General features: G+C 39.4%; 1 protein-coding gene across 1 annotated transcript in view; it reads right to left on the bottom strand.

Moving 5' to 3' along the window:
• Nucleotides 1–315: 315 nt before the first annotated feature.
• LOC137991815 (tetratricopeptide repeat protein 28-like) overlaps nucleotides 316–13,203 on the bottom strand; it is a 98,430-nt gene continuing 85,542 nt past the window's right edge. The window contains 4 exon segments of the mRNA XM_068836854.1: nucleotides 316–1,696; nucleotides 2,818–4,214; nucleotides 4,335–4,779; nucleotides 4,782–6,581. Of these exon segments, the coding sequence (XP_068692955.1) occupies nucleotides 1,677–1,696; nucleotides 2,818–4,214; nucleotides 4,335–4,779; nucleotides 4,782–6,581 (3,662 nt within the window). The 3' untranslated portion in view covers nucleotides 316–1,676.

The raw sequence follows: 13,203 nt of genomic DNA, 5'->3' as shown, positions 1-13,203 counted from the left end.
AGCCAACATAGCTACCTGTGTCGCACAGGTTACATTGAAACTGGTACACAACGCACTATTGATTAACCAGCTGTGGTTTGTTGTCGCATTCTTGGAGGTCTTGGCCAATTCTTCGACTGACAAAGAAGGGTTTGGATGTAGTTTGGAGCTTGAGACTTAAGTCTTTCAACTGAGTCTTAACAAACTTAGCCGGATCCTGGTCCTTAAATGGTATGACTACCCGAGTCACGTCATTTCGCACCATTTTGCACAATTGCAAATGTTGGTCAGTAACTCTTGAGTTGACAAAGGTATTACCGGTAATGGTAGAGTTGATAAGGTGTTGGGGGTACTTCAAATGTGAGAACAGGGACTTTAAGCGTTCACACTCCTCTGAGAAATGGTACACGCGATCAAGCATAGTTGTTAATAAGCTTCGTTTGTATTGTTTGTCGACGTGACTATGGTAGTGGAGAAGTAGACCAGTACTGATAGGCTTCACGTAGACCTTAGTCTCGATTTGGGGCGCTCGGTTTAGGAGGTGAGTGCCCATCCTGCTGTCAGTTTTAACATGGAGAAAGGATGGAATGCTTCCCTTTGCCAACTCTACCATTAATACCTTTGTCAACTCAAGAGTTACTGACCAACGTTTGCAATGGTGTGAAATGGTATGAAATGACGTGACTCGGGTAGTCATACCATTTTTAAAATTCCAAACATTTCCACAAGCATATGCATGGGCAAAGTCCCACCTCCCCAGGGGTTTAAAATGCATACAATCAATTAAGAGATCTCGCAACTTTTACGCCACACACCTTTTTACCTTCTAGAAGTTTTAAGAAATCGCCCATTTCATTGAATTATTTTGCATTGGTCCAGTTCCTCTGTGACAAAATATCACAAAATTAACATGTACAACTTTAAAGTAAAGAACTTTCCATTTGTTTCGTACTAGGCCCTAGCAAGAATGCATCACCCAAGAGTTAGACTTACCCAAATTGTCCTAGTCCTCATCAGCGTCAGAAAAGTGTCTGTTTTTGAACCAGGTTTTGAGGGAAAATAAACAATAAACAAATCGGCTAACTCAATGTTGTGCCCGATTCAAACCCTTTGGGAATAAAGCGTTTTGTTCCAGGAATTTCCATATCATTTAAATGTGAATGCTACATTAAAATTTTTGTAATTTCCAAACATTTCTACTTCCTAGGTTGTTTTTTAGCTTATAGACATTTGCCTCCCGAAACAATTAATTTGCTTATTTAGCTTTGGCCAACCTTACAGAAACACAGAAAATACACATTTCCCGAGACTGTCACTTAATGACATTGTAAATGGAAAGTTGGTATAGCAAGCGTAAAAGTATACATGTCACCTGAGAAACATACTGCAAAAGCTTGGAGTTATTTTGAAGTATTTTCAAGGGCCAAAATAACACCACGGCTAGATCCTCAGTTATGGAAACAAACCGTTTTGCCAAGTCCCTGATTTCTATCAAGTGATTAACTAATCCTGGAACAAATGTAAGGACTTAGACAGTATCTTAATGTTACTGAAATCTCATGGTACTTTAACTATAATGGCATGATATTTTGTGTCTGACTGCTACTGAGGTGTCAATGATTGAATTGTTTTCAAAAACTCATATAATCGAAGAAAGGAAAATAACATATCGACGTATCACAGTCCAAGTAAGTTTTTCACGTTTTGGACATCGTTTCTGAAAAAACAAAACAAGGAAGAAAGAAACAAGTAGTGGGTTAAATGGCAATAGCGAATTTCGTTCTGATTGGCAAGTAAATAATATAGACCCTATGCAAAAATGGCTGCCTTTAAATTACTCTTTTGCTCATATTCAAAATAGCCCAACTAAGCTCGTTTTTGAGACAAAAATTCTAAAGAATTTGTTATCCCCAACGAGGTTAGTTTGGCTATTTTGAATATGAGCAAAAGAATAATTTAAAGGCAGCCATTTTTGCATAGGGTCTATCACAATTACCCTAATTCATTTAACTGTTTGTGCTTAGTTAATAGCAACAATTCCTATTCACTGTTACTTTGACATGTAGACTTGAAGACCTCAATAACTCACTTCACTTGACATAAGCAATCGACAATCACCGATCAGTTTCACAGTCAGTCCATCATACTATTTGTAGAAAGCTGAAGTACCTAACTCGGTGAATGCAGACATTATTTAATTCAGGTATTAGCCAAAGCAGTTCAAGTAAAAATAACCACTCTGGCAACCGTTTTTAAAGCCATTTCTCTGTGAAGAACGTACCTGCACCTTTCGACAATTTCCTGATTAAAAACATGTACAAAGTACAGCGATTCAGTCAATATATGTTATTCACCAGCCGGGAGGTCCGTATTGGGAAAAACTGTACTCGAGACAGAGGGCACAGTTTTTCCCAATACAGACCGACCAAGGCCAGTGAATAACATTTTTACTTATTTCTAAATTCTATTTTTAGAAGGTACATCACTCATGGTGAAGCTTGGTTGAGTTTCCTCAGCGTTGTTCCCTTTATCCTCTTCATTTGGGTAATAAAATTCGCTTCCACTGTGATAGCTTTCGTCAGAATCCATTGTTTTTTTATGAGAAAATTGAAAAATAACACTGCTCTATTGCAAAAAACAATTAAGCTAAATTGAAACTTCGCTCTTTCAATTTGCAACTTCACTCTGTGCTTAGCGTAGTTGGTTACCATGACCGTGGTCAGGAGATAGGAAAATACTGCCCGCTCCCGGAACCAATCAGATTGCAGGATTCTCATGATACCGCCAGCTCACGGTCAAAGAAATAAATAATCAAAGTTATATTTAAATAGCACTTACCATTCTTTTCGTGTTCGAGCTGCCCAAACTCAAAGGTGACATCATCGCCAATTAGCACAAATGCCGCCCAGTATTTTATGGCCGAATACTTCTTTGTCTCCTGAAGAGATTTCATAGCATGGTGAAGAGCTGTACTTGCACTTTTTCTGTCTGCCAAGTGTTGGTAGAAACTCTTCATGAACATGAAGGTCGCCTCGTCGTCGATTGCCCAGAGTGACACCAGGACAGACCGGGCACCAGCACACAGGAAAGCCCTAGCTATTCCCACAATACCCTCAGATTTTACCTCTCCCTGGCCACTATGACAGCAACTAAGCACAACCAGTCTTGCCTGAAGACGAAGTGCTTGAACATCGCTCAACGATAACATGTAATCTTTCTCTTCGGGGATCTGGGATGTGCGTTCGGGATTTGGGGCCAAAGCAATTTCTCCAGATCCGTCATCCCCATGTGCAGCAATGTGGATTAAAGCAACTGACCTCATTCTTTTCAGCACTTCAGCTTTGGTTGCGTTTTTTCCTGTAAGAGGCACGGTCTGCAGAAGTTCTCCAATTATATCCACCTCTTTTTTCGCACACGGCAGCTGTCCATACATGGGTTTACCAGTGCCGTAAGTGACTTCCCTCAAGTACGGATCGCCTACAAGCAGCGCTTCATTATTACTTTGGAAGTCGTCAGGTGCCAGAGTGATCAATTTTAAAGCAGTCAGCGAGGGAATTGTACGGATCCTGACAGAGTCACTCATTGCAGAAAAAGGAGCCAAGCAAAAGTGTCCATCAGGAACAAACACTAAGTCATCACCCTGGATCAAGTCTGCTATAGGACTGACTAAGACATCATACAAAGGCTCCAAAGGGTGCACAGACAAGCTCAAGGACTGAACGGTTTCTTCAACAGCTTCCCTACTGCTCGAGAAGTCACTGCGTTGTCTGTAAAGCAAACGATTCTCACATCGTACAACGCTCCCCGCATTGATCTGTTTAAAAGTACTTTTCATCAGAAACTTGGCACCTCCATTTTTGATTTTCTTTTGTCTAAAATTTATCCCGATGTCATCTCTTAGCAACCAGAAGCTGATCGTGTTCCCTTCAAGTGCTGTAAAAACAGTTTGTGAAGGTAGATCGTTCATAACCAAAGAGATAGTTACCTTCATTGTAGGTTTCTCATCAACGCTGTATTGCATCTTTAAAATGTCTGCCAAGGCCTGTGCTCGTCCTTGCTCAGCAGCATGCAAGGCTTCATCAACCTCTCCATTCTTCAAGAGTGCTGTCCACAGAGCGGTGTACGCAACACCCTTTGTGTCACGAAAGCTTATTTTCCATGCATCCTCTGACCAAAGAAGACGCCTAACTTCATCAAAATAATAAATGCTTAGACGATAGTAATTAAGAGCTTTGCTCAAGGAGCCAAAAAATTCATGAACAAAACCAATATGATAATATGCAATTGCCAGCCCTATTGGGTCCTCTGTTTCCTTGCAATTACTAAGACCGTGATAATGGTACTCTATAGCTTGCTTAAAATTACCAAGACTTTGATAAGCCCTGCCAAGATTGCCATAGGCTGCTCCTTCTCCGGCCCTGTCCCCTACCTCTTTTGCAATACTAAGATGGTGATGGTAGTACTCTAAGGCTTGCTTGAAATTACCAAGACTTTGATAAGCCCTGCCAAGATTGCCATAGGCTCCTCCTTCTCTGGCCCTGTCCCCTACCTCTTTTGCAATACTAAGACAGTGGTGGTGGTTCTCTATGGCTTGCTTGAAATTACCAAGACTTTGATAAGCATTGCCGAGATTGCCATAGGCTGCTCCTTCTCCGACCCACTTCCCTACCTCTTTTGCAATACTAAGATGTTGATGGTGGTACTCTATGCCTTGCTTGAAATTACCAAGACTTTGATAAGCATTGCCGAGATTGCCATAGGCTGCTCCTTCTCCGGCCCTGTCCCCTACCTCTTTCGCATACTAAGATGTTGATGGTGGTACTCTATGGCTTGCTTGAAATTACCAAGACTTCGATAAGCATTGCCGAGATTGGAATAAGCTCTTCCTTCTTCAGCCCTGTCCCCTACCTCTTTTGCAATACTAAGATGGTGATGCTGGTACTCTATCGCTTGCTTAAAATTACCAAGATTTTGATAAGCATTGCCGAGATCGCCATAGGCTGCTCCTTCTCCGGCCCTGTCCCCTACCTCTCTTGCAATACTAAGATCTTGATGGTGGTACTCTATGGCTTGCTTGAAATTACCAAGACTTTGATAAGCGCTGCCAAGATTGGAATAACCTCTTCCTTCTCCGGCCCTGTCCCCTACCTCTTTAGCAATACTAAGATCTTCATGGTAGTACTCTAACGCTTGCTTGAAATTACCAAGACTTTGATAAGCGCTGCCAAGATTGCCATAGGCTGCTCCTTCTCCGGCCCTGTCCCCTACCTCTTTTGCAATACTAAGATGCTGATGGTGGTACTCTCTGGCTTGCTTGAAATTACCAAGACTTTCATAAGCATTGCCGAGATTACCATAGGCTCCTCCTTCTCCATCCCTGTCCCCTACCTCTTTCACAATACTAAGATGTTGATGGTGGTACTCTATGGCTTGCTTGAAATTACCAAGACTTTGATAAGCATTGCCGAGATTGCAATAAGCTCTTCCTTCTCCGGCTCTGTCCCCTACCTCTTTCGCAATACTAAGATCTTGATGGTGGTACTCTATGGCTTGCTTGAAATTACCAAGATTTTGATAAGCATTGCCGAGATTGCCATAGGCTCCTCCTTCTCCGGCCCTGTCCACTACCTCTTTCGCAATACTAAGATGTTGATGGTGGTACTCTAAGGCTTGCTTGAAATTACCAAGACTTTTATAAGCATTGCCAAGATTGCCATAGGTTGCTCCTTCTCTGGCCCTCTCCCCTACCTCTTTTGCAATACTAAGATGTTGATGGTGGTACTCTATGGCTTGCTTGAAATTACCAAGACTTTGATAAGCATTGCCAAGATTGCCATAGGTTGCTCCTTCTCTGGCCTTGTCCCCTACGTCTTTTGCAATACTAAGACAGTGATGGTGGTACTCTATGGCTTGCTTGAAATTACCAAGACTTTGATAAGCATTGCCAAGATTGCCATAGGCCCCTCCTTCTCCGGCCCTGTCCCCTACCTCTTTTGCAATACTAAGATGTTGATGGTGGTACTCTATGGCTTGCTTGAAATTACCAAGACTTTGATAAACAATTCCGAGATTGCCATAGGCTGCTCCTTCTCTGGCCCTGTCCCCTACCTCTTTCACAATACTAAGATGTTGATGGTGGTACTCTATGGCTTGCTTGAAAATACCAAGACTTTGATAAGCATTGCCGAGATTGCTATAGGCTGCTCCTTCTCTGGCCCTGTCCCCTACCTCTTTTGCAATACTAAGATGTTGATGGTGGTACTCTATGGCTTGCTTGAAAATACCAAGACTTTGATAAGCATTGCCGAGATTGCCGTAGGCTGCTCCTTCTCTGGCCCTGTCTCCTACCTCTTTTGCAATACTAAGATGTTGATGGTGGTACTCTATGGCTTGCTTGAAATTACCAAGACTTTGATAAGCATTGCCGAGATTGCCGTAGGCTGCTTCTTCTCTGGCCCTGTCTCCTACCTCTTTTGCAATACTAAGATGTTGATGGTGGTACTCTATGGCTTGCTTGAAATTACCAAGACTTCGATAAGCATTGCCGAGATTGCCATAAGCTCTTCCTTCTCCGGCCCTGAAACCCACTTTCTTAAAAACGGCTAATGCTTCTGTGTAATTTGTTATGGCCTGATTAAAGTGAGCTACAGCATGATAGTAGTTACCAAGATTGAAATAAGCCAAACCCTCGCCTTCTCTGTCTCTCTCCTTTCTTGCAATGGTAAGCTCTTGCATATGCCGCTCCAAAACGTCCACATTTCTATCCACCATTGTTGATAATCAGAACCAGGAAATTTTTCTCAGAAATCTGGGGTGCACCTAGAAGATAAATAAACAAAAACACAATAGGTTAGACCAAGGTTTGACATTGTATAAGCAAGAATTTAGGGACCCCTTGCGATTGTGGTACAATTTACCACTGCAGGACCTACCGTCTACCTGTGCTTGTGGAGAGCAATTTAACGTAAGCCACGCCCTATCATGCTAAAAGGAGGGATTTGTGGCTCAAAGCCATGACAGAGTTAGAAATCTACTAACCTCTCTACTCAGCAAATTGTGCAAGAACGTCCAAGTGGAGCCTCACCTCCGGCCTTTGGACAATGAAGTGATGAACTTAAGATCAGCCCTAACAAGTTCCAACGCGAGATTGGATGTGAAGGCTGGTGGCTTCTGGTTGCACGGAGTGACAGCATTTTTCGATGTTAGAGTGTTGCATGTCAACTCCGAGACTAACCAAGGGAAACCAACTGCAGCAATTTTCAAGGAACAGGAGAGTGAGAAGAAGCGAAAGTACCAACAAAGGGTGCTAGAAGTCGAGATGGGCTCCTTATTTTTGGAACCAATGGCTGGATGGGCGGAGAATGCAAAATGTTTATGAAGCATTTAGTGGAGAAATTGGCAGAGAAGGACTTTGAAGGCTACCCAGTTGTTATTAGCTGGCTCAGGACCAGGATTTCTTTCGCTATTTTAAAGTCTGTAAATACTAGCATCAGAGGGTCGCACCAGCCCTTTTTTAGAAGTGAAGCTGTAGATGATTTTAAAGTAAATTGTACAGCAGCTGACCTACTTTTATGAAATAATTTTATATTTGTAAACCCCTTCTGAACTGAAATTTTTATATTTTAATTGAATGAATATGTAAAAAAGGTTAAGTCAAGCTTGTTCTTTGTAGATTAAATGTTTTTTACAAGGAGGTGAAACTCAAACTAACCAACGATATTATAGAAAACATACTGTAACTGACACAACGGTAAAATTTTAAAAGTGTAATGCTAAACCGACATGGTCAACTTGTCTGTTGAGTTTGGCCAGTTTCATCTGCTCAATATGGAAGCTCCCTTGATTTTGAGTTGATAGAAAAAGGTACCATTTTCAATACATTTTTAGCAAGAAACATCACAATTATCCTGACAATGTTTAGACAAACTAAGATGCTTGAAAATATGATAATTTTTATCCCAGTAAAGTTGCTCATTTACACGTGTGCAGAAATGCCTGTTATGCAAAGTTTTTTACAGGTGCACCCAACGTCAATTTCGGAAAACATCTGTTCAGAAGACGATTTAAGATCTAGAATTTTCGGAACATTTGTCCTTAAATTTCTTGCTTGCCTGCCTGTCCTAGGATTTTCGGACATCTGAAAAATGGTATAATTGCCCATTTAAAACAGATTTTTACCCTAAATAGGTCACCTAGAATTCTCGGGAGCCTTTTTTTCTGGCTGAAATTTTCGAAAAGGTAAGTTTTGATCCCTAAAGTTTTCGGATCACTAGACTTTCAGCTAGGAAATCCAAACAGATGAAAAATTTTTAGGAGATAAAAATATGCCTATATCTACCGTTTAAATACTAAAATAGGTTTAAAAATGTTATGTCTAAGTGGTTTTGAACTATCTTCTCGTTGGGTGCCCCTGTTTTTAACCTTCTCTTGCACAAAGTTCAATGTCCACTATGGAAGACCAAATATTTTCTTGGTCAATTTACGACAGCTGATGATGCAGGGGTTTGTCTGCAAGCGTTTCCTTCTTGTCTCGCCCCATTTTTCGTAACTCTAAAAAAATTAATTTCATGTGGTTATCCACTGCCAAGTCTTTCCGTAAAACATTATTTAGGGGGAAATAACTTTCTAACACTAATCATTTATACCTACGCAAACACTGTGGATCGAGATCAAGTGAATGTAAACAAAAAAATATCAAAATACATCACTTACTTTATCGATGTGTAAGGGAAGAATAGAGGGTAGGAAAGTTCCGTAAGACGGTCAAAACGGTCGACACAAGAACAACGAATTTGAGCCAAGTTTTACGAGTTTATTAGAGTCGGGAACGAACAAATAAACAAAGCCACGATAAGCCAATGGATTAAACATAGTAAATTGATACTATTTACAAGCTGAACAATAAAAACTATGCTAAATAGCTGATACATGAAGAAACATGCTTACGAACTAAAATGCAAACAAATTACCAACAAAACGAGTAAAATGACTGCAAATTGGAAACAAACTAAACAATGTTATAATCCAAGAACTATTATATGAAGCATGGATTTGAAAATAGCACAATAATCCTACAATAGTACATTGAAACTAGTAATTGTGAAATAATGGTAACAAATGGATCATTTGGAATCAAATGCAATCAAAAGGATACAAAGCGGTAGATAAAAATACAGTAATTACTCATTGGAAAACAGCAAATCACATGCTGTGCCAGACTAAAGGTCAACATAGATAAATAAACCTAGACAATAGCAAATGAAATTTTGCAATCACTGCTAAGAGCTTAAATCAAGAACAGAAAGCTATATGTAGTGACTAAACTAACTGACTGACACTCTTCAGATAAATTAACTGAACCAACTGAACTTACTGAGTAAATGGTAGCCAATTTATAATGGATGTCAGGAAAATAGAAAAATAACTAAAAACCAAGTAAGGCTAGGGAGTAAATCTACTACCCACTAATACAGGATTTACCTAAGGGAAGAAGAGGTTTACCACTCTTACACAACAGGAATTAGGTAAGAGAAATGTGTGGGGATAACACAACTACACAAACAAAAATATAAGGAAATTGAGTAATTGGGTTATGGGTAAACAAGCAAATAATAGTAATTAGGATAATGAAAAGAAGTTGAAAATAATTGGAATAAAAATAAACGCAAAATGAACACAAGTGACCTAGTTACAGTTCAATCAAACGACAGACAAATAACTTATTACAGGTACACCTAGCAAGCTAATATTACTTAATACCTTGCAATGTTCCTCTTTAAACCCTTTTCAGCGGGAATAATGAATCTGGCTGAAAAAAATATTTAAGGGATAAATAATACTGGTGGATCATTTGGATGCATCATTCGCAACTAATCAGGAGTGACCTTGAGCACTTCAGAAAATCAACTTATAAGGAATTCTGACAAAAAGTAACGTCAAAGTCATCAGAGCTGGTTTATCACACATAAATTATTACTTGTTCGTTTTATTTAGAAATGAGAAACAGTGAGCAACTTACCAAAATGGATGCTAATCGACGCGAGTTCCTCGACAAAAAGAAATGACTCTGCAAAATATGATTATTTAATGTGGTTATCCATGCACTATTGAATCTTGTAGGAAAACTTTTAACTTTCATACAAAAATCACTTGCGTAGTATGCGAAAAAAGTACCCCATTTTTCTACTGACTTTTGTCCCGGAGCCACTCTATACTCTATCCCAATCTAACTGATTGGTTTCTAAACATGAAAGCTTGAGGCTTATTACGTGCAGTCTTGTCAATGCCTGGGTAATATTAATAAGCCCCTTTGTTTGTGATGAATATACCGGTATATTCTAAATAATAAAGATAATTTGAACTCCTGGGTTCTACTAAACAAACAAAATAAAGGATATAATAAATAAACAAACACACAGTATTCTTATGATTTTTTAAACCAATGAAATTATGAATCTCAACCTGAGACACACGAAGAAATGTCTTTCATGCAATTTCCAGTCTTTGGCTGAAAAATCTGCATAATCAGGCCGAAAAAAAAAGGTATCTACCGAAGACTAGTTGAAAAGGCGCCAAGCTGGCTGCATTAATTTTCATGCAAATCATTTGTGTCTTGTCACCTTGCTTTTAAGAAATTTATGCTTGGAATTTAAAAATCATATCACCACCGACCAGTTAACTGTAAACACGTCAGGTGTTAAAATTTACAGTATCTTGCCCTATTTCCCAGACACTTACACTTTACGATTCTGCATGTATTTCGTTGTAAAAACGAAGCAAATTCGAACGATACGTTCCAAACACTTATCAATTAGTCTGCTTGCGTTTGTTCTTTAGGTAAGAGGTCTCAAGTTTTCGTTGAAGTTTACTGAGTAAAATCTGTTTCTTATTACATGCGACTTTTATCAAGCGTCGCGTTATACCTTTTCATTTTCAAAAGCGGTCTGTTAGATTTAATTTTACTTTTGTTTTTCAACATACATCAAGCTACAAGGTATGTTTTTGAACATATAAGAAGTTTCCATTTGCAGTTTTGTATCTGCATGCAAAAAAATCTCCGAAAATAGTGCAACTGACTATACTACTCATATTTGCAGCCAGCTAAATTTCTGTTCGATGGACAGTGTGAGGGACGCTGTTTATGCAAAATATTGAAATTCCTTTGAGCAAATCAACAAAATTGGCACTTACGTATAGCAAAAATTACAGAAATAATTTAACAAACCTTTAACACGAGTAACCCAAGAATCGCAATAGCGTCAAACAACACAAAATGGGGAAAACTATATACATCACATTTTTGGAGAATATCAGCTGTGCAAAATTAGTGCGGGCAGATATAGGCGTTCGGTTATGCGCATGCCTATCGCCACAAGCCAGCACAGTGGGACAAAATTGCCTTCCCACAAGATTAATCAACCGAATTCTCACATTAATATATAAGAAAATTATACCTTACGCATAGTAGCGCATGATTCTGGTGGAGTCTAGGTGGGTGAGAGTTGGCCACTCTCTGAACACTGCTTGACGACTTGTGCGGATGTTGAGTTACAGGGTATAGGGAGAAATCGAGCCAGTCGAAAATATCCCTCGGGTAACCCCGAACTCTGGGCCCAACTGGTTACAGGAGGGTGCTCAGAGATTCCTCGGGATTTCAATCTTGCTCCCAGAGGTTAAATGGGAAAACGACAACTGCCTTGTCAGCGGTAAAAGTTCTAGCCGCAGGCTAGGCAAAACAAAAGCCAACCGAGCACCCTCTGACAAGGGTCTTGTTTTGCGCCGTTACATGTTACGGAACTTTGGCTCATTTGCCCGCATCTGGGGGCAAACTTTCAACAAAACATAGAGAAAAACAATTACAGACGGGCACTGTAAAATAAATGTTTAGTTCTCAGTTAGTTTTCTTTGTAAATATTTTTTGCATCAGGCCTACTCTGGGACCTTAATTCGCTGTACCTTAGAGCGACTTACGGCCACTTAAGAAAGAATTGCCAGACAATCAGGCGACTTAAGCCGACTTAAGGCAACTGATCAAAGGTTTCCATATTTCTTTTCCAAAATCAGAAAAAAAAGCAACTGTGAAATATTATTATTACTTCACAGTTTTTAATTGCTATATGACAGTGTCAAATGTCTATATCTGAATGCCACTAGAGCTATAAAGGGATGGGCTGGAATAACAGCAACCATAATAAATAATTAGCAGAATTTCGGAGATGAACAAAGAGTTTCCAGCAATCTGATTGGTTGAGTGGTTTCCTATAGAAATAATAATATGATTTTATATTCACCTCACTACCTCGTGAATATAAAGCAAAACAAAACGGCAGGACTGCCGCAGGCACTCGTGACTGTTAAAACAGAAATAAACTGTGTCGTTAATCAATAATAGATTAAGTTGTTCAGCTTTGAAGTTATGGAGGCAATTGTCTCAGATCATAGTTAATCTAGGGACTGGTTATGAAACGCTGAGAATTTCAAAAGGAGGAACAATACAGTCGCAATTAGATGTTGAACCGACCGTGACCCTGCCAAAATTTTTTTTTTGGTTCGCAAGTTAATTTTGAATAAATTAGTCGAAGCTGTTGATTGGTTATCCTGTCGAAAAAAGAGTGTTTTTGTCGGGTTTTGTGCAGGGTCAAGGCCAAAAAAGCAAACAAAAACATGAAACAAAGAAACTTGTCGAGTTTCATAACCAGCCTACATCTATTAACTATGCTCAGATGTACACTCACCTTGCCATTGGCAAATAACTGTTAAATATAATTCAAAAACTCATTAATAATTCATAAGCCAAAAACAAAAGAAATCACTACCGTGAAGGAAGTTTGGATATGCGGTCTTAATTAGCATATAATTTCGCCAACTTTGATCCCAAATATCTCTTAAAATACTGATTCCTTTGAGAAGCAATATCAAACACTCGAAAGAGTGTTTCATCAGATATCCAAGCACCTCGAAATCGGTTAAAAAACTCGGCCTTCTGCCTCGTTTTTCAATTCGCTACTCGGTGTTTGGATATCCGATGAAACAGTCCTTCTCGTGTTTGATATATTACTTCAAAAACTCCTTAATAATTCATGAGCCTAACAGCCTATCAAAGCATCGATAAAGCGTCACGTGTATGAGCTTTATATCCTGATAAACACTCCTCGTTAGTATTCTTTATATAAAGAATACTAATAAGGCATAGCTTGTTTTTCTTGTATGCTAATATTCTCCTCT

Source organism: Montipora foliosa, chromosome 2 (genome assembly GCF_036669935.1).
Source record: "Montipora foliosa isolate CH-2021 chromosome 2, ASM3666993v2, whole genome shotgun sequence".
Classification (NCBI taxonomy): domain Eukaryota; kingdom Metazoa; phylum Cnidaria; class Anthozoa; order Scleractinia; family Acroporidae; genus Montipora; species Montipora foliosa.
This window is presented reverse-complemented; position numbering and strand designations above follow the sequence as displayed.